Below are 26637 nucleotides of genomic sequence, written 5' to 3'. Positions count from 1 at the left end.
GCAGATGTGGGATTCCCATCCAGTGGTCATCAATCTCTCCCCATATTAAAAGTGGTTCCAAGCTGACCTAATGGAAGATGGTAGTCACTTCGTTCCATCCTGTGCCACATTAAAATGAACAGTTATGTGTCTCTGTACAATTATGAAACTCTGTTTTTGGTTTGGGAGATGAGGATGACTCATGTTGTGGCTCCCAGGCCTCGCAGAGGGCAGGGCACGGTCCATCTGCGGTCTGAACTGGGATCAGTTGTAAGCCTGGGGCCAGATAGGTAGTTATCCCTGATGGACAGGCCTAAGGTCCGTTCACGGGCCACTGCTCTGTTCCTATACTTCCTAGTACATGTGTCCCATGTCGGGCTTAGTCCATTCTCTCAGCCTGCCTGTGTCTGTCTGTCGGCCGGATGATGTCACTGAACGATGTTGCCACGGTGGTGCTGCTCACACCTGCTCATTGAGCCCTGCAGTCCCAGGTGTCACCGTTGGCGACGAGCTCCAAACACTGCTGAAGCTATTTCTGTCTGCTCCGCACGGAGGTAGAGATGAGTGAGGAAGGAAAGGAGGGGGGTCCTTTGGGGTTTAGAGTGGCTGCTTTTAGGATAATGTGTCTGTGTCAGAGCCTGGATGCTGGGAGCTTATCCATGTTACAGGGGGGCGAGGTGGGCATAGGCTGGCTTAAGAGGACAGGGCACCCCCTCTAGCCAGGGGGTCTGACAGACACAGGCCACTCTAATGATGCCACCGGAGCCCCATTAGCAGTGCCCTCGCCCCTAAGGTCTCTCTACTCATGGTACAGAGAAGATGTGTGGGGGATGATCGAGGATGCATTGAGTGATTTCTCACAAATGTAGATGATTAGTAAAGCTTCATTTCACCTCCTCTGGTCTCAGCTGCCTGTGCTTTCGTCACGCTCCCATGCCGATTTGTTTTAGGAAAGCAGATATTTGTGTGTCTCTCTCCTCCCTCCCTCCCTCCTTCCTCTCATCATGTAAGCTGCTGTCAGCAGTGCATTTGATTTACTTTCAGTGGCAGAGTTACAGCTCTTAGTGGTTTGTCTGGTCTCTCTCTCTCCTTCACCCATATTCTCCTCCATATCTCTTCCCCTCTCTCTTTCTATCGTTAGGATATAGACTCAGTGGCCAGTTTATTAGGTACACTCATCTAGTACCGGGTCGGACCCCCCTTTGCCACCAGAACAGCCTGAATACTTTGGAGCATGGAAATGTTGCTCAATTGGTATAAAGGGACCTAAGGTGTGCCAGGAAAACATTCCCCACACCATTACACTACCACCACCAGCCTGTACCGTTGACACCAGGCAGGATGGGGCCATGGACTCATGCTGCTTACGCCAAATCCTGACGCAACAGGAACCGGGATCCATCGGACCAGGCAATGTTTTTTCACTTCTCAATTGTCCAGTGTTGGTGATCGCGTGCCCACTAGAGCCGCTTCTTCTTGTTTTTAGCTGATTGGCGTGGAACCCAATGTGGTCGTCTGCTGCAATAGCCCATCCGTGACAAGAACCGACGAGATGCCGTTCTACACACCACTGTTGTACTGTGCCGTTATTTGCCTGTTTGTGGCCCGCCTGTTAGATTGCACGATTCGTGCCATTCTCCTTCGACCTCTCATCAACTAGCTGTTTTCGCCCACAGGACTGCCTCTGACTGGATGTTTTTTGTTTGTCGCACCATTCTCGGTAAACCCTAGACACTGTCATGCGTGAAAATCCCAGGCCGGACGTTTCTGAGATACTGGAACCGGCGCACCTGTCACTGACGATCACACTCATGAGCTCCCGAGTGGCGCAGCGGTCTAAGGCACTGCATCTCAGTGCTTGAGGCATCACTACAGACCCCCTGGTTCGATTCCAGGCTGTATCACAACCGGCCGTGATTGGGAGTCCCATAGGGTGGCGCACAATTGGCCCAGCGTCGTCCGGGTTTGGCCAGTGTAGGCCGTCATTGTAAATAAGAATTAGTTCTTAACTGCCTAGTTAAATAAAGGTAAAATAAATAAATGCAAATGAATACCACGCTCAAAGTCACTTAGGTCACTTGTTTTGCCCATTCTAACATTCAATGGAACAGTAACTGAATGCCTCGATGTCTGCCTGCTTTATATAGCAAGCCACGGCCACATGACGCACTGTCTGTAGGGGTGGTGTACCTAATAAACTGAGTTGTGACAGCCTACATACCCCTTGCACATTTCTTCACATTTTGCTGCCTTAAAATGTTATCTAAAAATTAGGGTAAGTGTACATATTAAGCCCAACAAAATCTAAGTTTAGACATTTCTAACATATACAATCAAAGATGAATCTCTCATGTGAAGTTTTAGGACTTTACTTAAATAAAAAAAACAAGACTAAACTATTTGATAAATTATGTGAGAAGTCAGGACTGGGTTTAATGGGGACCGAATGTACCCTTTAAGCCCATGGGTGTTCTTTTATAAGCCCACCTCTTTAAATAATACATTTGTATGAATTTCCAAATGTTCAAAACTTACAAAATCACATGTCTTATGTAAAATGGTATTATATGAATCACCCCTGAAGTTATTAAAATAAACGGATCATTACTAGTCATCATGAAAGTAGCACTCATAACAGGGGCGTGTCCAATCGTATCCACGGAGGTCAATGTGGATTTAGGCTTCTGTTCTTTGCCAACCAGTACACACCTGATTCAACTAATCATGGACTTTAATCAATACCCTTATTAGTTGAATCTGGTGTGTTATTGCTTGGTTAGAACAAAAACCTGCACCCACACTGGCCCTCTGTAGATAAGAAGCCATGCACAAAGACCGTAACACACAACTTTAAATGAATTATCTAAACGCTGATTCACATTTGCTGTACTGCTATTCTTGTTAATTATTTAAACTTGTCTTCCTATCTGAAGACCATTTCAAATCTCCCTCTGTTGTATTACAAAGGTACAAGTGGTGGACAAAAAACTGAATCACCTGGATGAATGAAGGACAACAATATGACAATGAGAAGTTGCCCAATAGTCATCCTCTTGTCCCTCATTTGTTTGCATTTTTGTCCATCAATTGTATGTCTTCTATCCCTGATATCCCTCAAGACTGATCTTATTCTCCTCTCTCTGCATCAACGACTACCTGTCCACTCCAAACCACTAGAGGTTTCTAAATGTTTCTAATTGTTTCTAATCTTGGTAAAGGCACAATGGCTAGATGCAAAATGTGCATAACTGTAGTTTTTGTGTGTTTTAATCAACTTGAATCTGATCACACTATCCCCATATGTTTAATTGAAAACCGGGCTTAATAGGAGCATACTGGGGTTAATTGGAACAACAGTGATTTATAGTAAAAAAGACAGAATAGCAAAGCCTATTCATAAAATATTTGGAAACCAATGGTTTGGGGTATAAATATACACTGAGTGTACAAAACATTATGAACACCTGCTCTTTCCATGAGATAGACTGACCAGGTGATTTCAGGTGAAAGCTTTGATGTCACTTGTTAAATCCACTTCAATCAGTGTAGATGAAGGGGAGGAGACGGGTTTAAAGAAGGATTTTTAAGCCTTGAGACAATTGACACATGTTTTGTGTATGTGTGCCATTCAGAGGGTGAATGGGCAAGGCAAAAGATTGAAGTGCCTTTGAACGGGGTATGGTAGAAGATGCCAGGCACACCAGTTTGTGTCTGCAACGCTGCTGGGTTTTTCACGCTCAACAGTTTCCCGTGTGTATCAAGAATGGTCCACCACCCAAAGGACATCCAGCCAACTTCGCACAACTGTGGGAAGCATTGGAGTCAACATGGGCCAGAATCCCTGTGGAACGCTTTCAACACCTTGTAGAGTCCATGCCCCGACGAATTGAGGCTGTTCTGACGGAAAAGGGGGGAGTGCAACTCAATATTAGGAAGGTGTTCTTAATGTTTTCTACACTGTGTGGACTACAATATTATACAAAGTTAGTATTGATCATATTGAATAATATTTATTTATTGCCATTTACTGTACATTCTGTATAGAGGGTGCTTTTTGTGCTACTGTACCCTTTAACCCTCGTTCCCGTATACGGGTTGAAAATGGCAGATTTGAGCACTAATAAGAACCTACATTGGAACACAGTGGCTGTACAGTAACATGCTATACATGATGTAGAGCTCAGGTTCTCCGCTTTACAGCTCTGTATGGGTTTTGACTGACAGCTGTTCTGAACTTGAGCACCGCACACAACAAGAAGTTGCCCCCATCCCTCCCAGTTAAATGGGCAACTTTTGTAAATGTTTTGTTGTCTGAGTGAGGAAAATGCTGTAAATTAAGAGGACTCTATGTATTTTCAAAGATGAGACATTGAGGATTGTAATAAATACCGCTTTGATGTCATACAAGCAGCCAAACACCCGTGACTCCAAATGTGCACTTCACATTTCCATATCATAAAGCTTATGTCATATGCAGTGTCAACATTTATTATCACTTTGTTTGATGTTCAGTTACAAGATGACATAGTGTCATACACTTGGTTTTTCTGAACAGAATGAGCCTATGTTTGTCTATTGTGAAGAAAATTTGCCTCGGCACACGCACCTGAATGCGCTCATGAATCTTTTCTAAGCACACCAAAATTATGATCCATTTCCCTGAATTGCATTGTGAAAGCCTAACACTGTAATATTGTATTTTATACCTTATATCATGTTGGCAGTAGAACAGATTTTCAAATGATGCCCACCTAACTCAGATTGCAATTTATACTGGGCAGTTTTTGGATTGTGTAAACAACAGTCATTGTGTGAAGGTGGGGATGCAGGGTTGTGTTCCAAACATAACAACTACAAGTGTACTTGCTCTAGTTCCTCAACGGCATCGCTAGGAGAGCTACAAAAAAAAAAGAACCTTATAGTTGAACACTCTTCTTTGAGTCATAAAAGTGCATTGAAATTACGTACGAACTGTGCATGCTTTGGAGAGGTGTGTGGCCACTTGGAGAGACCAGTTAGTCCTCTCACTCGGAGAGACCAGTTAGTCCTCTCACTCGGAGAGACCAGTTAGTCCTCTCACTCGGAGAGACCTGTTAGTCCTCTCACTCGGAGAGACCAGTTAGTCCTCTCACTCAAAACCTTGTAATTTTTTTGTCTTATGTTGCATCTATCCCACATTTTCCAGGAATATTCTTATTGTGTTACTGAATGTATCAAGAGTCATTATCAACAAATGCGGCTAAAAGTACATTAAATGTAAAGTTCACATAAAATCAACAGTATAATGTTTGGATTCAATCTTGTCAGGTTAACTGTTGTGTCCTCACCTTTTGGTCTAATAATGTTCTCTTAACCTCGAAACTGTTCCCTTTCAATTGCTACCGTGGTTATGCATATTATTTTAATATTTATTCTGTAAGAAACATTTAACTTTAGCACTCTCCATATAGGCCAATTCCCACCTGTGTAAAGGGTTAAGCCCACCTGAGATAAATGTCAAATTTACAAAAATGGCATCTATGTATAACAATGCAAGGTTAATTTAACAGTAAATGCATTTAGAAATGTAAGCTGTGAATCCCTGAAATCTATATTGTTCTAGTTCACCAAGTGATGTTGCTACTGTGTGACTTTGACATGCAGGCACGACTGCTAGCATGAAAAACCCATATTTTCAATTGGCAAGAAAAAAGTAATTAATGCCCATGAAATATGCTATCATGTGCTTATACTGTGCCTTCAGAAAGTATTCATACCCCTTGACTTATTCCACATTTTGTTGTGTAACAGCCTCATCCATCTACACACAATACCACATAATGACAAAATGAAAGCATGTATTTAGATTTGAAAAAAAAAATATATATATATATATATTGAAAATGAGATACATAAATATCTCATTTACATAAGTATTCAAATCCTGAGATATCTCATTTACATACAGTACCAGTCAAAAATGTGGACACCTACTCATTCAAGGGTTTTTCTTTATTTTTACTATTTTTTACATTGTAGAATAATAGTGAAGACATCAACTATGAAATAACACATATGGAATCATGTAGTAACCAAAAAAGTTATAAACAAATCCAAATATATTTTATATTTGAGATTCTGCAAATAGCCACCCTTTGCCTTGATGACAGCTTTGCACACTCTTGGCATTCTCTCAACCAGCTTCACCTGGAATGCTTTTCCAACAGTCTTGAAGGAGTTCCCACAAATGCTGAGCACTTGTTGGCTGATTTTCCTTCACTCTGCCTTCCGACTCATCCCAAACCATCTCAATTGGGTTGAGGTCGGGGGATTATGGAGGCCAGGTCATCTGATGCAGCACTCCATCACTCTCCTTCTTGATAAAATAGCCCTTACACAGCCTGGAGGTGTGTTTGGTCATTGTCCTGTTGAAAAACAAATGATAGTCCCACTAAGCCCAAACCAGATGGGATGGCATATCGCTGCAGAATGCTGTGTTAGCCATGCTGGTTAAGTGTGCCTTGAATTCTAAATAAATCACAGACAGTATCACCAGCAAAGCTCCCCCACACCATCACACCACCTCCTCCATGCTTTACGGTGGTAACTACACATGCGGAGTTCATCTGTTCACCCACACCGCGTCTCACAAAGACACGGCGGTTGGAAACAAAAATCTTCAATTTGGACTCCAGACCAAAGGACACATTTCCACCGGTCTAATGTCCATTGCTCGTGTTTTCTTGGCCCAAGCAGGTCTCTTCTTCTTATTGGTGTCCTTTAGTAGTGGTTTCGTTGCAGCAATTCGACCATGAAGGCCTGATTCACACAGTCCCCTCTGAACAGTGGATGTTGAGATGTGTCTGTTACTTAAACTTTGTGAAGCATTTATTTGGGCTGCAATTTCTGAGGATGGTAACTCTAATGAACTTATCCTCTGCAGCAGTGGTAACTCTGGCTCTTCCATTCATGTGGCGGTCCTCATGAGAGCCAGTTTCATCATAGCGCTTGATAGTTTTTGCAACTACACTTGAAGAAACTTTAAAAGTTCTTGAAATGTTCCGTATTGACTGACACTTTTTTAAAAGTGTATGTATGTATGTATGTATGTATGTATGTATGTATGTGTGTGTGTGTGTGTGTGTATGTATGTATGTATATATGTATATATATATATATGTATATATATATATATAAACATGGGGGATTGGAAGTGATGCACAAGTGTTGCACAGACAATTACATTGATGGAAGTTACAATCTATCTGCAATAAAAGTCTCTAAGAGCTTTCCATACCTGGATTGTGCAGATTTGCCCATTATTATTTTCAAAATTCTTAAAGCTTAGTCAAATTGGTTGTTGATCATTGCTAGACAACTATTTTCAGGTATTGCCATAGATTTTCAAGTAGATTTAAGTCAAAAATGTAACTCTGCCACTCAGGAACATTCACTGTCTTCTTGGTAAGCATCTCCAGTGTAGATGTGGCCTTTTGTTTTAGGTAATTGTCCTGCTGAAAGGTGAATTCATCTCCCAGTGTCTGTTGGAAAGCAGACTGAACCAGGTTAACCTGTAGGATTTTGCCTATGCTTAGCTCCATTCCGTTTCTTTTTTATCCTGAAAAACTCCCCAGGCCTTCACAATTACAAGCATACCCATAACATGATGCAGCCACCACTGTGCTTGGCGAGTGGTACTCAGTAATGTGTGGTATTGAATTTGCCCCAAACATAACGCTTTGTATTCAGGACAAAAAGTGAATTGCTTTGCCACATTTTTTGCAGTATTACTTTAGTCCCTTGTTGCAAACAGGAAGCATGTTTTGGAATCTTTTTTTATTCTGCACAGGCTTCCTTTTTTTCACTCGGTCAATTAGGTTTGTATAGTGGAGTATCTACAATGTTGTTGATCCATCCTCTGTTTTCTCCCATCACAGCCATTCAACTTTGTAACTGTTTTAAAGTCACCATTGGCCTCATGGTGAAATCCCTGAGCAGTTTCCTTCCTCTCTGGCAACTGAGTTAGGAAGGACGCTTGTATCTTTGTAGTGACTGGGTGTATTGATACACCATCCAAAGTGTAATTAATAACTTCACCATGCTCAAAGAGATGTTCAATGTCTGCTTTTTTATTTTTACCTATCGACCAATAGATGCCCTTCTTTGCAAGGCATTGGAAAACCTCCCTGGTCTTTGTGGTTGAAACTGTGTTTAATATTCACTGCTCAACTGAGGGACCATACAATTATCTGTATGTGTGGGGTACAGAGATGAGTGGGGTCATTCAAAATTCATGTTAAACAACTTATTATGTGACATGTTATGCAAATGTTTACTCCTGAACTGATTTAGGCTTGCCATAACAAAGGGGTTGAATACTTATTGACTCGAGACATTTCAGCTTTTCATTTTTTATTAATCAATTTGTTGAGAAAAATCTAAAAACATATTTCCACTTTGACATTATGGGGCATTGTGTGTAGGCGAGTGAAAAAAAATCGCAATTTAATCTATTTCAAATTCAGGCTGTAACACAACAAAATGTGGAAGAAGTCAAGGGGTGTGAATACTTTCTGAAGGCACTGTATCAGCACATTAATATCTTAATTTTACATAAAATATGATCACTTATCTGAGAAGGTACAAAAACATTTTTTCCAACAGGTTTTTCAAGAAGAAACAGTTAAACTTTTCTTTCACTTTCAAAATGTGGAGTAGGTTGTGTTGATCGGTAGGGGGAAAAATGTAATTTAGTCCCTTTTTAGATTTAATTTTAAGGCAAATGTGAAGACTGTGCAAGGGTTTTGTAGACTAGGCAGCTTGTCTGTATTTGTACTCTCTCGCTTCTCTTCATTCCTCTTCTCTTCCATGTCCTTCCCCCTTCTTTCCTCCTTTCTGTTATTAGGATATACTGTATAGCAGGGCAGCTCGGCTGTATGTTTCAGACATGGTCAGTTGAGACAGTTGAGGACGCTTCCAGACTGGGAAGGGGCTGGTTTCCATGTGAGGATTTTGATGATGAGCTGTGAGGGAGCTTTGCCAGAGTCTGCTCTCCATCCTTCACAGATGGGACTCACTGATTTATTCTCTACTAGTCCTGGACCCATATCCATGGTCTCAGTAGGTCCTGCTCTAGGATCAGTTTTGCCTTTCAGAGCATACTAAATAAGACAGTGGGGACCTGCTCCTAGATCAGAACTCTTACTCTGAGATGCTTTATGAATACAGGCCAGACCAGTCTGCAGGGTCGAGGTCCGCACCCCTCTCTTAGCGCTGTAAATCTGAAAAGACAAGTTCCTGAATCAGGAAACATTAGCCTTGATAAGGATGCTACCCTATTAAATCAACAGACGCATAAACTTTAACCATACTTTGAAATGAGTCCCACAGCTTGAAACTTTGTCATCATTTAAACTTTGATTGTAAGGAAACTGACAGGCCAAAAATCACTGCTGTTTTTTTATGAGGTAATGTTGGTGGCTATTGATTTGTGAGGTAGGTTTTAGGCTGAAGTTCAGTTGGAGAGCCATAGTGGATGCCCTGTGTTCCCAAGAGGAGTAAGTTAATTAAGTCAAGACACTGTTTGTTAGGTAAATTGGTCATCGTTTGTGCAGCGGAGTCTTGGAAGTTTTTGAGTTAAGGTGTGAAATTGGAGTTGCTTGTTTGTGAGGTCATGTGTAGCTGTTTGACACAGTGTTGGCCGTCGGCAAGGGAAAGAGTTGGTTGGTCTTGGTCGTGTGTGAGGTCATTTTGTTGGCCGTAGGACCATGAGGTAACCAGACCTGTCGTTTATCTGTAAACAGAATTCTTTACAGTTCAAAACTCTGCCTGGCCGTATGTTTTCCTTTCCACCCTTGGCGCAGTCGGGAGCTCAGCAGTAAAGCTTTATAAACCTCAGGCACGAGCCACTGCAGATATGTGCTCTCCTCTCCTCCTCTGGTTTACTAAGCCCCTGCACTGCGGAAGGCTTGCCTGCCTGCCTGTCTGGCCCGATTCCCCTTCTCAACTGTGCACTTGTATACTTTCTCTCATGGATTTATTAACAATGGTGGAACTTCCCTCCAGCTAATGTTTACACCAATCCTAGGTATTTAAATCCACCATGGGTAGTGTGTGACAGTGCGAGTGCACACTTCTAGAAAAGGGTGGATGCAGTTTATGTACACCTGGAAGACGAGGGCTCTGCTCCATAGCACTTTCTTTTACATAAAGCAAGTGTCTGTGAAAATTAGACAATAAAGAAATATCAAATCGAATCATTCGCAAACCCACCTCTAAATCTCAATGCCATCGAGGCCTGGGAAGACCGCGTATGGAGACACATAAAACAGCAGGCCGTACAAACTGAACTCCAACTAGCCCAATAACCTGACAGAGGTACTTAGGAATTCCCATGATTACATAATTGATGGCACCCATCCTAATAGCTAAGTGTGTGTGTGCCTATTCCGCCTGTTGAATGTGATCCTAACAGTTTTGCAATTGCTGAAAGGTGACAGAAGTTAATCCTATACGGTGCTCTGACTCTAAGAAGAAAGGGAACACTGTGTACTCACTGTGAAAGCCAAGAACTGCCTCCTTGATTTAGCGGCTAGGCTAGCCCCTTCCCACAACTGTGTAACCCCTAACTCTGCCATCTCTTCCCCTATTTGTCTCCTCCATACACACACCATTCACTCTGTCTCTGTCTCTCTCTCCGTCTGTCTGTTTGTTTGTTTGGAAGTCATTCATGGTGTTTCTGACATTATTTCTCTCTCCTCCTCTCTTTCTCACCCTCTCTCTGTTTCTCTCTCTTGCTCCGGGACAGAACACACTGTTCCTTTTCCTGACTGTGGCCTCTGGCTGCCGCTGCCTTTTCAAGCCGTTTCTGAAGACTGCAGTACACAGTCTCTCTCTCTCTCTCTCTCTCTCGCTCTCTCACTCACTCACTCAGTGCTTAACCACATGATTCCCGACCCGATGGCACCCTCTTTATTTAATGGCAGTCAGAAGGGGTTCTATAGAGCCTATATTTGTGTTTTCTATTCTGAGGTTATGACGAGGCACATCGGGCACACCAGCCTGTTTCCATTATCCTGATTGTCTTACGTTTTCCCCATGTTGGGTCTAGAAGGAGTCGGATCTTAGTTAACCAATAGCAGAGATAAACAGATGGACTAGTCATTTAGTGGTTGTATGGTTGTGGCCTGGGATATGTGCTGCTTTGCAATTTAAATGTGGTTCATTGGTCAGGATTATGTACTAAGTGAGTGTTAAGTGTTCAACCAGGCTGGACTACTGCCAGTCTGCAAATGAACAATTCCACCTGGTGGTGTGTGTGTGTGTGTGTGCTTTGAAATGCCCACTTAATGGTGAATCATAGGCCTTGTGTCTTGTTTGCAATCCTTTTCTTTAGATGTCTATCTGTCTTCAAATTATTTTTCACACCGTATTGACACATCTTGTGATGCCTGAAGTTCCTGTGTTTTTGTCCCCTGTCATGAAATCGGGGCGGGGACTGTGGATCGGTCTTTGTCCGTTCGTTCATACGTTAGTCACACGCAATATCTCAGACAGCACTGGCACGATTTTGACAAAACTTGGGTGAATGATGCCATAAAGATCCAGCATTTACAAAATTACACTGATTGGCCCAAGGCAGGAGCTATAGTAATTAACAGAAATGTGTGAGTCACACTAGAGAGGAAGAGGCGACGCGAAAGGGATAACTGGGCCCAAAATCTGTCTTCTCCAGCAAGTGCCATTTTCCATTTTTTCTTTCGCTCACCAAGCGAGGAGTTTTTGTATTGATGTCAGAGGGTGTCGAATTTGGTTAACAAAAAATGTAATGGCTTATTTGCTACGTGTGGCCTATTTGATCGAATAGACGTTTCGTAGTGCTTAGTTTGTTACTAGTGTACTGATAAGTAAGACGTGACATCCCGGCAACTTTGAGAAAAAAACACTTTATACCGGAGTTGTGCCTGTTGTTCAGACGCGTATCTGCCTTCTCATTGGCTAGAATGGTCCCACCTGATCTTGCCTCCTCCCGACTGCCTTCTCATCGATGGGGCTGTAGTGGAACAGGTTGAGAGCTTCAAGTTCCTTGGTGTCCACATCACCAACAAACTATCATGGTCCAAACACACCAAGACAGTCGTGAAGAGGGCACGACAAAGCCTATTCCCCCTCAGGAGACTGAAAAGATTTGGCATGGGTCCTCAGATCCTCAAAAAATTCTACAGCTGCACCATCGAGAGCATCCTGACTGGTTGCATCATCGCCTGGTATGGCAACTGCTTGGCCTCCGACCGCAAGGCACTACAGAGGGTAGTGCGTACGGCCCAGTACATCACTGGGGCCAAGCTTCCTGCCATCCAGGACCTCTATACCAGGTGGTGTCAGAGGAAGGCCCTCAAAATTGTCAAAGACTCCAGCCACCCTAGTCATAGACTGTTCTCTCTGCTACCACACGGCAAGCGGTACCGGAGTGCCAAGTCTAGGTCCAAAAGACTTCTCAACAGCTTCTACCCCCAAGCCATAAGACTCCTGAACAGCTAATCATGGCTACCCGGACTATTTGCACTGCCCCCCCACCCCATCCTTTTACGCTGCTGCTACTCTGTTAATTATTTATGCATAGTCACTTTAACTCTACCCACATGTACATATTATTTCAACTACCTCAACTAGCCGGTGCCCCCGCACATTGACTCTGCACCGGTACCCCCCTGTATATATAGCCTCCCTACTGTTATTTTATTTTACTTCTGCTCTTTTTTTCTCAACACTTTTTTTGTTGTTGTTTTATTTTTACTTTTTTGTTAAAAATAAATGCACTGTTGGTTAAGGGCTGTAAGTAAGCATTTCACTGTAATGTCTGCACCTGTTGTATTCGGCGCATGTGGCCAATAAAATGTGATTTGATTTGATTAGTCTGAGTATCAGTCTCTTTAGCTAACATTCCACTCCTTGCCACTTCCAAAGAGTCTTTGGCACATGACATGGAGTACAGGAAGTGGATTAGCTAAAGAGACTGGTACCCAGGCTAACTGCCTTCCATTTATTTTCATTGTTAGAGGCCACTTGAGTATCTGGTCAATATAATGGGTCACACAAGATAACTGAAATGTATTAGTTACACGTTATATCTCAATTGTCCCAAGGGGGGGCGCTGCATCACTCGTGGGGACGACATATTTACTGTTGCCTTATTTTTAGTCTTCTGATGTACTGAAAGCCTGGTTGTGCTGGAGTGGTGGACAGAGAGTGCTGGTTGTGACCTCACTGAAGGACCCTAGACACACACAGTCCACTCAGGTGTGTGTGATGATGACTAGACACTGCCGGGGCTCAGTGAGAAAGGCTAGAGGACTGGGGAGTGGAAATGCTTGGTGTAGCCCTCGTGGTGACACGCATGCATGAACTTGAACACGTATACTGTCATTCGTGTATACGTTCTTTGATACACACACACACCTTCATTTGCACAGACTCTCTCTCACACATACACACGCACACACCGACACACACACACAGAGATGTTATACACACACTTTCATGATCTACTGAGTCAGTGTGTTTTTCTTACATCTTTCCCCCTCTTCATCTGCAGCAGCAGTCCCTTTGAGGAATGTCTGAGAGTAAAACATGACAGTTGTACATTCCTCTGTTCCTAATTTCCACTCCATTCCTCGGCCAGGCGTTCTGCATTCCGCATATACATCTAAAAGCAGTAGCCCTTCACAGTCAGCTGACACCAGAAAGCACATACACACAGTGACAGGCAACGCCTCTGACAGCCTTCTGCACCATACATGTATGTCCTGTCTGCGTGTGGGCCCGGCCTCCCTCCCTCCCTCCACCCTGCTGCCTGCTCTGCTCAGGTTCCCACATCACGTCCCTGGTGGCTCCACGGTTCTGCTCACATGATTACGGCCCTCTAGTTAAGGATATGCCAAATCATGTGCATCAGAGGTGGAGATGCATGCTACATTTATGGCTCTGGTAGCCTATTAGTTGCTGCAAATGTATTTTTTGGCGAGTGTACCCTATTCCACTGAATCGAATACCCCTGTGATACTTTGCCTACCATAAATGTGTCATAATGTTCTTGTTCCATTGTCTTTTCTCATGATCTTTTGTTCACACAATATATACTGTATTATTTCCATATCAAATGCTAATACCAGAAGAATAGTGTGATATTAGGGCCATTGGACACAGCTATGCAACTGCTACTCGAGTGAAGCTAGCTAACTCCCATACCCTCAATTACAGAATAGGCATTACCCTAGCTAACATCCCAACTCTCCCTAACTGACAGAATGGTCTTGACCCTAGGCCAACTCTCTCCTCCCTCTAAATAATAGATTATTTAACGATGCACACTGACAAGCCCTCTCTTCCCCCTCTCTCTTTCTCTCTGTATCTCTCTCTGCTGCAAAGCCAGACCTCATCATCCCACAGGAGCAAATCTTTCAGCACCATAACTTTCCAAAATGATTTGGAGAGTATTAGGTTGATACATTTTGCATGGGTTATTTTTTTCGTACTGAAACTGAACAGACTTGATTTTAGCTTTTAGACTGAAAGGTACTGTCTTCCATGGTTCAGGTTTGTTTCAAAAGCCACTGCTAACTTGAGTTGGTGACTGAACTGGTCACTCATATATTCATAACTATCTAGACAGTACAAAGTGTACTTACTGTGAATGGGAATTTTTATTTATTTAGTCTAAAAACCCTTCTCTCTCTTCTCCCAGGCTATGCCTTCTTGCTGTTCCAAGAGGAGACCTCTGTCCAGGCCCTGATTGACGCCTGCATCGAGGAGGACGGGAAGCTTTACCTTTGTGTCTCCAGCCCAACTATCAAGGACAAACCAGTCAGTGAATTCTACAGTATTGTAATGTACCGTAATACCTTTTTCACACTATTAAGCTGAGCTAAACCGAGACAAGCCGACCTGTACTGTGCCAGCCTGGTTCCACATTGACCATAGTTGCTCGAGCTGGGCTGGGAAGGAAAATAACCACAGCAATACGGTTCCGGTTGGCATAATAATGTGAAAAGGGAAAGTGTGGATTTCTCGTCAGACACAGTACTTAATTAATTATGTATTTCTCTTTTCCAGGTCCAAATCCGCCCCTGGAACCTGAGTGACAGTGACTTTGTGATGGATGGTTCCCAACCGCTGGACCCCCGCAAGACTATATTTGTGGGGGGCGTGCCCCGGCCTCTACGTGCAGGTATGGGATTGGTCAAAACGGCTGTAGATCAGTGGATAGGTTGGTGGATTGGCTGTGTAAGATTGACTGGCATAGACTGTAATCTACAAGCTGTAATAAAAAATAAAGTTTTGCCTGTGAGAAAGCAATCCACTTTGTTTGCAGGCGGTTAGGTAACTGGTGGTCATGTAAAGTATTCATGCAAGGCCCATTAGGTGGTTCAGTATTTCTGTGCTTGGGACCAATGTTACTGACTTGTCTGTCTGCTATGTGACCTATGCTAATTACACTACCAGTTAAAAGCTTGGACACACCTATTCATTCAAGGGTTTTTCTTTATTTTTACTATTTTTTACATTGTAGAATACTATTGAAGACATCAAAACTATGAAATAACACATATGGAATCATGTAGAACCAAAAAAGTGTTAAACAAATCAAAATATATTTTATATTTGAGATTCTTCAAATAGCAACCTTTTGCCTTGATGACAGCTTTGCACACTCTTGGCATTCTCTCAACCAGCTTCATGAGGTAGTTACCTGGAATGCATTTCAATTAACAGGTGTGCCTTCTTAAAAGTTAATTTGTGGAATTTCTTTCCTTTTTAATGTGTTTGAGCCAATCAGTTGTGTTGTGACAAGTTAGTGGGGGTATACAGAAGATAGCCCTATTCGGTAAAAGACCAAGTCCATATTATGGCAAGAACAGCATCACTTTAATGAACATGGAAAAATGACAGTCCATCATCACTTTAATGAACATGAAGGTCAGTCAATAGAGAACATTTCAAGAACTTTGAAAGTTTCTTCAAGTGCAGTCGCAAAAACCATTAAGCGCTATGATGAAACTGGCTCTCATGAGGACCGCCACAGGAATGGAAGACCCAGAGTTACCTCTGCTGCAGAGGATCAATTCATTATAGTTAACTGCACCGCAGATTGCAGCCCAAATAAAGTTCAAGTAACAGACACATCTCAATATCAACAGTTCAAAGGAGACTGTGTGAATAAGGCCTTCATGGGCAAATTGCTGCAAAGAAACCACTACTAAAGGACACCAATAACAAGAAGAGACTTGCTTGGGCCAAGAAAGACGAGCAATGGACATTAGAGCGGTGGAAATATGTCCTTTGGTCTGGAGTCCAAATGTGAGATCTTTGGTTCCAACTGCCGCGTCTTTGTGAGACGCGTGTGGGTGAACGGATGATCTCCACATGTGTATTTCCCACTGTAAAGCATGGAGGAGGAGGTGTTATGTTGTGGGGGTACTTTGCTGGTGACACGGTCTGTGATTTATTTAGAATTCAAGGCACACTTAACCAGCATGGCTACCACAGTATTCTGCAGCGATACGCCATCCCATCTGTTTTGGGCTTAGTGGGACCATCATTTGTTTTTCAACAGGACAATGACCCAACACATCTCCAGGCTGTGTAAGGGCTATTTGACCTCAACCCAATTGAGATGGTTTGGGATGAGTCGGACCGCAGAGTGAAGGAAAAGCAGCCAACAAGTGTGGGAACTCCTTCGAGACTGTTGGAAAAGCATTTCAGGTGAAGCTGGTTGAGAGAATGCCAAGAGTGTGCAAAGCTGTCAGTAAGGCAAAGGGTGGCTATTTGAAGAATCTCAAATATAAAATATATTTGTAAAAAAAAAAAAAATGGTTACTACATGATTCCATATGTGTTATTTCATAGTTTTGATTTCTTCACTACTATTCTACAATGTAGAAAATAGTAAAAAAAATAAAGAAAAACCCTTGAATGAGTAGGTGTGTCCAAACTTTTGACTGGTACTGTATATCAACAGTCAAAGATGACAACTCTAATGAACACTCTCAAGAATGTTATTGGCGAAGAATGTTATTCAAGTCGCATCATTCAGTTTTTTTCCAAAATGTTCATTAGACAAATTAGAGGCATGCAGTCATAACGTTCTCTCTCTCCCTCTCATCCTCTAGTGGAACTAGCTATGATCATGGACAGGCTGTATGGGGGTGTGTGCTATGCCGGTATTGACACTGACCCGGAGCTCAAGTACCCCAAGGGGGCGGGCCGTGTGGCCTTCTCCAATCAGCAGAGCTACATCGCCGCAATCAGTGCCCGATTTGTTCAATTGCAGCACAATGACATTGACAAACGGGTGAGTGAGACCAATCACTGTATTCATAATGTCTGTCTGTATCAATAGTGCTTCAGGAGTTTCCCTAAAAGCTGGATAACAGGGATCTTTAGCAGATGAAGAATGACTGGGTTGTGTTCATTAGGGCACACAGCAGAAAACGTTTTGCAACAGGAAACAAAAAGGAGCGTTTCTCATTGGACAAGTCCAGGTAGTCCCTCCCTGTTTGTCAGTTTTCTTCCGTTTGGTGCCGAATGAACACGACCCTAGTGTAGCCTTACCTATGGTGTGCTGCTGTGGATCTGAACTGTTTAATTCTCATTCAGACTCTATACATAAGAGCTGTCATTATATGCTGGTTTCCAACTGACTGTTCAGCGCAGCCTACAATACAGGGAGCCCCGGTTAGGTCTGTGGAATAGAGTTGACTGTGTAATCACCCTGGCCTTCGGCTGCTGGAGGGCTGACAGATATTTGAAGTCCCAGACGTGGGGAGGGTTTAATTATAGGACTTCCTTATACATGTATATTCACTTTAGCTCTGCCGTTGACGGGTTATTTCGAGCGAGCTAGCCCTATAGAGCATGGCCTATCGTGACCAACCGAGACTGGTCGTCTGCCAGCCCAGAGAGGCTAGTCTCAGTGGGGGCTGCTCGGTCCACACTCCCTCTGGGCTGCCATAATCCAATATTCAACCCCAGTGGCTGATTGAGCAGGCAGTGTCTTTATTCAGACTAGTGCCCTGGGATGGCTCTCCTGTCTGACCAGGGCCGTATTCACAGAGTCCAACAGTAGGAGTGCTAATCTAGGATCAGGTCCCCCCATCTCCATAGCCATTATTACTTAAAGGGTAAAACTGATCCTAGATCAGCACTCCTAACTCTGAGGGGCTTTTTGAATATGGGCCCAGATCACTAGACCACTAGGCCTAGCTGCCACTAACGAGGCACGTAATGGCCTATAGATGAGATCTCTGCACTGCGAACTCTCATTATCAGCCATAGAGATTTTGTATGAGAGAAATCTCTTCTCCAGATCCCTATATTTGGCTGAGGCCAAGGAAAGCCTGGCTGGGGGGATACATCGTTGGAGGCTCGACCCAGAAAGGCCCCTCTCCCTCCCTTCCCCTCCCTCCAGACACACCAAAAGTTTGGTCAACCACCACCGCGCCACACCCACGTTCTCTCAGGGTTAGTTAATGTTCATTCTTGTGGTTGAGGCCTAAGGCCTAGTTCACTGGTGTCCAACCACAACACTTTTGTTTGCACGTTTTATTTCTGTTCCGTCTGGCAACACAATCATTCCGTTAACTGTAAATGGCCTCTTGGAATTGTCTTAATGATAGGCCAGAATGGTTAAGTTACTGTACCTCACAACAGCTTCATTGTTGTACTCACTGAGGTGATACTGGTATTTATTAGAGTCGTATTCATTAGGGCACACCGTAACAAAACATTTTGCAACGGAAAACAAAAACGAGCATTGTCGGACATGCTCAGGTAGTCCCTCCCTTTTTCAGTCCGTTTCCTACTGGTTTGTGCCAAATAAAAATGAAAATGAGCCTGGTTGCCAGTCTGTTTCTGGCTTTGGCCATTGCTAGTCATTGTCTTACCAGGGCTGGGGGTTTAAAGAGAACCCTTCATTACACTGTCAGGCTGTAGTGGAGAGATCGCTGTATGTAACCAGGGCCTGCTCACACACTGTGTCATCTCCATGGAGACGCAGATTGGATAGTCTGTCCCTCAGCAATGGTCAACGGACTCCAATTCTCTTGTGTGCGTAGAAGTATACCTGTTTCAGTGCATAAAGAGCACCAGACAGTGGCCTAAGAATGTTGTGTAAGACTTGGACACATGTCAGGCTCTAAAATATTCACCACATCTGCGTTTACAGTGCTTTACACATAGAGAGGAAAAGAGGAACAACTAGAGACAGAAACATATTTGAGAAGTTGATATTTTGAGCCTTTAGGATGTCACAGTGACATTAACAGTAGCATTAATTGGACAAATAATACATTAACAGAAATATACATTTCAGAACTCAGGAGCTAACAGCAATGTCTTGCAATTGGTCAAACATTTAGCATAAAGCATATAGACTCTCAGTTTACATTCTGATAATAGAGAGTCAAGTTTGAGTTCAATCTACACCTCATGCCAAGAAGATAATAAGCCAGTGTCTCCTTTCTCTGACCTTTGACCTTCCTTTCAGGTGGAGGTGAAGCCGTACGTCCTGGATGACCAGATGTGTGACGAGTGCCAGGGGGCGCGCTGCGGGGGGAAGTTTGCCCCCTTCTTCTGTGCCAACGTCACCTGCCTGCAGTACTACTGTGAGTACTGCTGGGCCAGTATTCACTCCCGGGCGGGCCGAGAGTTCCACAAGCCACTGGTGAAGGAGGGGGGTGACCGCCCTCGACACGTGTCCTTCCGCTGGAGCTGAGGGGGTCGAGATAAGCCCTGCCCCGTGACCCCACCCCCAACTGCCCCTCAACCCCCTTGACCGGGACAGCGCTACACCCCCCTCACCACCCCTGCTCTGCCCCCCCTCCCCACCACCTCAACATCAGTGAAGAGGATAACTACAAATACATGGGGTCTTTCTTTTTCAAACAACACCGCTTGACTACAAACTCATTGTCCAGTGTACCCTTATGATGACAATAGGGTGAAAAAAATGAATCTGCTTAGAATTTGCACTTTGGCTCAAAACTCACTAAACACACATGGGATGGGATGTTAGCAAAAGCCTGATTATGTTCATGTCCCCTGTTCCATGACATGGTGGGTCAGTGTCTCCTGTAGGACCCCACTGAGCTGAGGCAGAAGTGAGATTATACAGTTACAGTACATATATATTTAAAAAGTATATATATTTTTTGTTTTAAATATATCTATCTAACATATAAAGATAATTAAATTCTATGGGAAAGGAGCATGCACTTATTTAAAATAATGTTTTAGGATATTGCCCCTTATATTACCAAAGGCAAAAATGAAATCCATGCATACAGAAAAACTAAATAGGTGGCATAAGATGTAGCAAGGATAAACAATTATCCAGTAGCGTGGGCCATAGAAGCCCAGATTTTAAAAAAACACGGCTATATTTGCTCTCCATTTTGACTCTGAAAATAGTCAAATGAAAACCTCCATAAGGCACAATCAGATTTTGTTTCGCTTTTGGTTTGTAGGTCTTAATTTTTTTAGGACATTATTTTCTAGTGTTATGTTGATGTAATGCTGCAATAGCTTTTGCTGCTAAATAGTACTTTTATTCAGGCTAGGGTGTTATAACAACTATGATGGCACCTGGTGTTAAGGATGATGACAGGCTATCATAGGGAGAGGGACGTCCCTTATGATCCCTAGTATGATGTGGGGTGGGGGGTCGCCCCTAACTGCATGTTCTTTTCAATCAGGTTGCTGCATGCAATAGAATTTCAGTATCATGTCTACTATTCAATTCTGCCCATGTTTGCACAACACAATATACATGTACGTACAACTAGCATGAAACTGGACACAACAGGGAAGACCGACTGGTAAAAGAATCCAACACCTCCAGTGAGATATAAGTTAATAGCCACAGGGGCAGTATGAGCAGACTGCTTCTGCACAAGGTGGCTAACATAACCAGATGACAAAACCTTAATATTAATCATGAATCCAACTAGATGTAGGAAATATCATTTAAAACTGTCTATGATAGGTGAAGTACTTTTTTGCAGTGATTGTTAATATAATTGTGCAATTTTTTATACCGTATGTAGTTAGGTCTGAGTATGCCTATAGAACTGTGATTCGCTTTAAGTGTTGTTAATGTCCGACATAGAAGTCCTGTGAAACTTCATGAACTAGTGTATGCACACGTATATACGTTCTCTCGTACACACATACACACTGACATTACACAGATGGTTCTCTTTCTCTTACACATACATACATACATACATACATACATACATACATACAGACCTAGTGCGCACACAAAGTTTGACCCAAATGCACAGAACATATGACACACAGACTTACGTGAGCTTGACTCTGAGAAACACAGAACTGCTGTCTGTACTGTTGACAAGATCATGTCCCCAAAAAACCAAAGAGCTCACATATGTTCAACTTAAACCACCAACACATACGGAGACCACAGATGATACTGTGCGAAGCATCAAGCCCTATGCCTGTGGGTTTAAAGGTGCAAGTTAGAAACAGTTGTACTGTTATGGTCACAAGGCATATGAGACAGTGATGAGAAGACAGACAGAACATTGAAGCTACTGGAGACTTGTGGTTTAGTCAACTGAGCTCCTTCTCAGCCTGCACATAACGTTCTCTCAACATGGCTACAGGGTTTTAATAACATTGCCAGAACATTGTGTGCTAGCTGGGATTGACCATATTTATCCAGATTTTCCTGCAAAGCTTGAAGTAGAATAATGACCTGCTAAAATGGTGGACATATTTTTTTAAATAAAAAGGCTATGGTATGAGGTGCAGTTGAATAGGATGGGAGGGGGGTGGGGTGGGAGGTATTGGGTAGTTATGAATGCAGCACAAATAAACAAAGTATTGGCTGCTGGGGTTGGTTTGGGTTTGAGCGGTGGAGTTTGGGGCTAAGTTACACTGGTTTTTAGCAGTTTTGTGGAGATTCCAGTCTGGATCCTACAACATTGCGAGTAGATGTGTCTCCTTTTCTGTGTGTCGCGATTGTCCCGTGCTGGCACCCCGCCGTCCTCTCTTGGTTTTAGTCGCAAAACTGTTTGCTTTAGGACAAACATTTTGTTTGTTTCTGGTAAAAGTAAACTAATCTAAACCGAATATACTTTTTTATTGATAGAAAAAAAAAGTCTACAAAAAAAAAAGGCTAACCATGAGTAATAATAAGTATCCCTATTTAAGTGAATTCTGGGTGTTTTTGTGAGATGTCTTTCCCCGTCCAGAAGGGTTTTCTATGTTTGTTCCTTCTCTATAATAGACGTGTTATGCACTACTCTTTGTATCTGGACAGTTTAACAGTCAGCTATTTTTTTTGTTGGGAGAAAAACAAAAAGTGTGCTTTCTGACTGACATGATCTTTTGCAATACCTCAATTTTGAAATATATTAGGAGAGAAATTGATATTTTCTAAGTAAGTTTATTCAAATAAAAAATATATATATATTAATTTAATTCTGCCAGAGATGATTTAACAGGTGGTTGATTTTATTTTTGTCATGCTTATTTGCTTTTATTTTAAATTTTATTTTTTGAAAAAACAACAACTGAAGGAGCTAGAGCTTTATAACTTTAATATAATGACGTTGTTAGCTGAAGTACAGAGTCTACCTTATTACAGAGGAGGTTAGAGTGAGTTTCCCACTGGTCCCGTGGAAGCACGGAGTCACCAAGACAAATATAAAATGAGTAGTAGTGTTCCAGGGAAAACATTAGTCCACATTTTTTGGGGGTGAACTGAAGATACTTCCCTTATTTTGTATATTTATAATCAGTCATTTACTATGCTGACCAGAATTGTGAAAGAGATCTTCTGTTCATGTTATTTTTTAAGAAAACTTTTTTATGTTTCCTAAAAGTATGTGCTCCATTTTGTTTTGTAAAAGCAACAAACCCTGATTTTGTTAGCCTGAGATTGTTTAAAACATAGACTTTGAGCAGATGAGGTGGAGATAAAGGAATGTTTAAAAAAAATATATTATTAAGAGATAGTGTTTCAACTGTAACTTGTTCGAAAGCCCCCAAGGTGCATCAATTGAGTGGTAGCCTTCTATTCACGCAAGACTTGAATTAGTCCCTTTTTTTTAAGGCTAAGAACATCGATTATTTGTTGTAATGTGCAATACTGTTTGTACTGTTTGTAAAAAAAAAAAAAATGAAAAAGAGGCAAATCTTTATTGCAGATTTATTTTCATTGCAAGCATTGTGATTCACTAAAATCATTTTCTACTGTGTATTTACCTACTCTACATGCTAGTACCTTCCAGTAGTAATGTAGCCTTTGTACTGAGAAATTTTTCATTATTTTTTAGAGATTTTTGCTAAAAAAGAAAATAATTTAAACATATTTACGTATTTTTATTTAGTATTTTCTTTACAGACTTATTTCTCAACCATTAATAGTTATTTCTGGGGGAGACTTTCATATCTGGTCAATGTCATTAATATTATTTTATAATTTTACTTGGAATAAATTCATTTTATGACGCAAATTCTTTAAAAAAGTACATATTTTCATTTGTTCACTTAATTTTATTTTTGGAAGCTGAAAAACCTTTGTAATATTGTTACTTAAGTGTCTAGATTTTTTTAATGCAAAGCTTAATGTGTTAACTTGCTGATGTTGCTTACATTAGTGTGACGATGATTTAAGGAGAGAAAAAAAATACAATGACGGTTGGTATTGTTAAGTGATTGGCAATGTAAAACAAATGAACGGGCAATAAAATAAAAAGGCAGAATGTGGTATGTTGTGATGTTGTGGAAGCTGGACAATGCTACTTACCACTCCTACTGCTTCTGCTACTACTACTACTACTATAACCCCACCTTGTATAGTCAATAACATTACTGTCAATAACATTGTATGGCCAAGATGTCACAACAATTTCACTGATGTGAAACATCACATGAACTCCTTTTAAAACTTTAATCATGTTACATGACCCTCCCTTTAGTTTCAGATGGTGGGTAAACCCCTGTAGGAACCTGAAAAGTGGCTATGTGCACCAGTGAGATTGTATTTAAGAATGAATAAATGTTAAGATACACCGTATAATTAAGTGGAGGGTGTGACTTGTTAGAATTTATTCATCATAATAGGAGGAGGCATAGATCTAAATCTTAGACATGTTTTATTTCTGTCACCAAACCAGCTAGATTGCTTTAGTCACAGTTTAGTGTATGTGTACGAACTGGCCTTAGATTAAAATTTGAGCCAAGATGCACTTTAACAACCTCTTTGATATTATGTGGTGCGTTCTTAGGGGATGGCATTAACCTGATTTTGCCCTCATTTCCATAGACCATTGCTCCATATGAAGTGTAGTGACATCACCACTTGCTGTACCATAGTATGGTCATCAATAAGTGGAAAAAAAACACCAATGCAAATGCTGGTCTGAGAATGTTATTTCTAGCTTGCCTTTTCTACCAGTTTGTACAGGTGGTGTTCTACTAATTAACTGAATCTCGTACTAACCCAGTGCTTTCTCCCAAGGGTCATTATTCCAGTCATACCACCAAGTATTTGTGTAGTATGTATTATTACATTTGTTTATTTATCTGCTAAGCAAACATTTTATACCCTGACAATATTAAACAACTATGTGCAACTGAAAGGGACAGTTAGGCTAAGATTTGGTAGGATGGAAATCATGTGTGGTGATGGAAGAAATTTAATATAATCCTCTCTTTAAATATACCTATATATTTAATGTAACACTAGATTTGGATAGTATATATTCACTTATGCTTCATGAATGTTCTCTCTGGATAATCAGTAGGCCCTTCATCATGTTGTGATCTCAAAAAAAAAGATTCAAAACCTGCTCAGTTTTTTTTTCTCAGACAAAATCACTACTTTTAAAATGTACTTTTAAAAAGTGAACAGTGTTTGTTCATTCATTTTTCAAAGTTATATTTTTTGTTTGATTACTGGTTCTATCTTGACAAGGCTTTGAGATTGTTGACTTGGACCTATGCTTGTCTGAATTTGCAGTATAACTGTAATTTAAAAAACATGGAGCTCTATGCTGCTAATGCTTAATACTACTGCTTCAAGTTTGTAGTTCCCACCTTTTCCCTTTTCTGTACTAATAACAAGCAAGTCTTATTAAATATAGTTGTATGACGCTGTGAAATATTGTCATCTTTTGCATGGCCTCCTTTTCCACCTCTCTCTCATCCCTTGATGTTTTGCCTGGAGTAAGGTGTTTGACTGGTGTGTGACTGAAATGGGTAGATGTGAAGTGAGAAAATAAATGTATCTCAAGAGAACTGAAATGCATTTCTAAGACCTATGTGTTACAATAGGGGTTACTGAAGCAATGTAGGCTTATCAGTTATACTTAAAGTAAGGAGAGGGATTATGTTTAGGTTGTAGGGGTTTAGCAACATTTAGAATTTGCATGTAAGTTAAACCTTGCTTTGTGACAACTATCGTTAAGTCTCTAAGCTGTTTCAAAAAGCATTGTTACTAAAGTTGCACTTCAAAACGCTCGTTATTTACCGACTGCCTCAGACCACTCGTAGAACAGCGTTGTTCGATGCTTTTTTGCTCTTCCGCGTCACTTTATACACAAAGATCTTCGCTATACGTAGTCAAGATGTTTATCTGGCACTAAGGGAAAGTCGAAATTTGATTGTGCCCACATTTTCAGAAATGCGTCTCTAATCTGTCCACTGTGTCGGCATTGTGAACATATTTCCTGCTTCCTTCCTGTATGCAAAGTATTTGACCACTATTATATCAAGATAATATTTATTTTAAGACTCATTGATGACATAAGTCAAAGGTGCCACCTGTCAATGAATTTAGAGGGCATTATAATTATGATTTAAATGGCTTCACTGTCCAGGACTGTCTACACTTGTAAGGTATCCAGACACAATGTGTGCCTGACTGCCTCTGGAGGTGGGCAGAAAAGTCTGATCACAATGAGTCTTTTTAATCGTCTATACCTGTCTAAAAATGTGGGCACGATTTGAATGTCTACAAAATCAGGACAAAGGACGCATGTTAGAACCAGTTATCAACTGACCGCAGATAATTGCAGAACGAAGTTGATTATAACAATTGCATAGAAAATATTTGTAAACAAGGGAAGTATAAAAACATGCTTCAAATGAAAACCAAGATGACTGCATTAAAATATTAATACAGTAGGCCTATAGGCTACATAGACATATATTACAATCATATTAAAATGAATTTCATGATCAATCTAGTTTTAATGAGCTAATTACGGCATTCCATTTACCTCTTTACCGCATCTATCCCCATTACCTCCACGATCTCTTTCCAGGGGGTCAAATTCATTTTCGTGCCTTTGAAATCCCTACATGAGGTACACTACATGGCCAAAAGGTTTTTTAGACACTTGCTCATCAAACATCTCATTCCAAAATCATGGGCATTAATATGGAGTTGGTCCCCCCTTTGCTTAACAGCCTCCACTCTTCTTGGAAGGCTTTCCACTAGATGTTGGAACATTGCTGCGGGGACTTGCTTCGATTCAGCCACAAGAGCATTAGTGAGGCGTTCCAATTCATCCCACAGGTGTTTGATGGGGTTGAGGTCAGGGCTCTGAGCAGGTCAGTCAAGTTCTTACACACTGATCTCGACAAACC

At 41.6% G+C, this 26637-nt stretch overlaps 1 protein-coding gene across 2 annotated transcripts in view; it reads left to right on the top strand.

Moving 5' to 3' along the window:
* Positions 1-19824, top strand: part of cpeb3 (cytoplasmic polyadenylation element binding protein 3) — a 71430-nt gene extending 51606 nt beyond the window's left edge. For both annotated transcript variants that reach the window (XM_084169831.1, XM_084169830.1), the window contains exons 7-10: positions 14702-14820; positions 15070-15184; positions 17127-17308; positions 19502-19824. In XM_084169831.1, the coding sequence (XP_084025957.1) occupies positions 14702-14820; positions 15070-15184; positions 17127-17308; positions 19502-19729 (644 nt within the window). In that variant the 3' untranslated portion in view covers positions 19730-19824. The remainder of the gene's footprint in view (positions 1-14701; positions 14821-15069; positions 15185-17126; positions 17309-19501) is intronic.
* The last annotated feature ends 6813 nt before the right edge of the window (positions 19825-26637 follow it).

The sequence above is a fragment of the Coregonus lavaretus genome (assembly GCF_964263955.1).
Source record: "Coregonus lavaretus genome assembly, chromosome: 1".
NCBI classification, from domain to species: domain Eukaryota; kingdom Metazoa; phylum Chordata; class Actinopteri; order Salmoniformes; family Salmonidae; genus Coregonus; species Coregonus lavaretus.
This window is presented reverse-complemented; position numbering and strand designations above follow the sequence as displayed.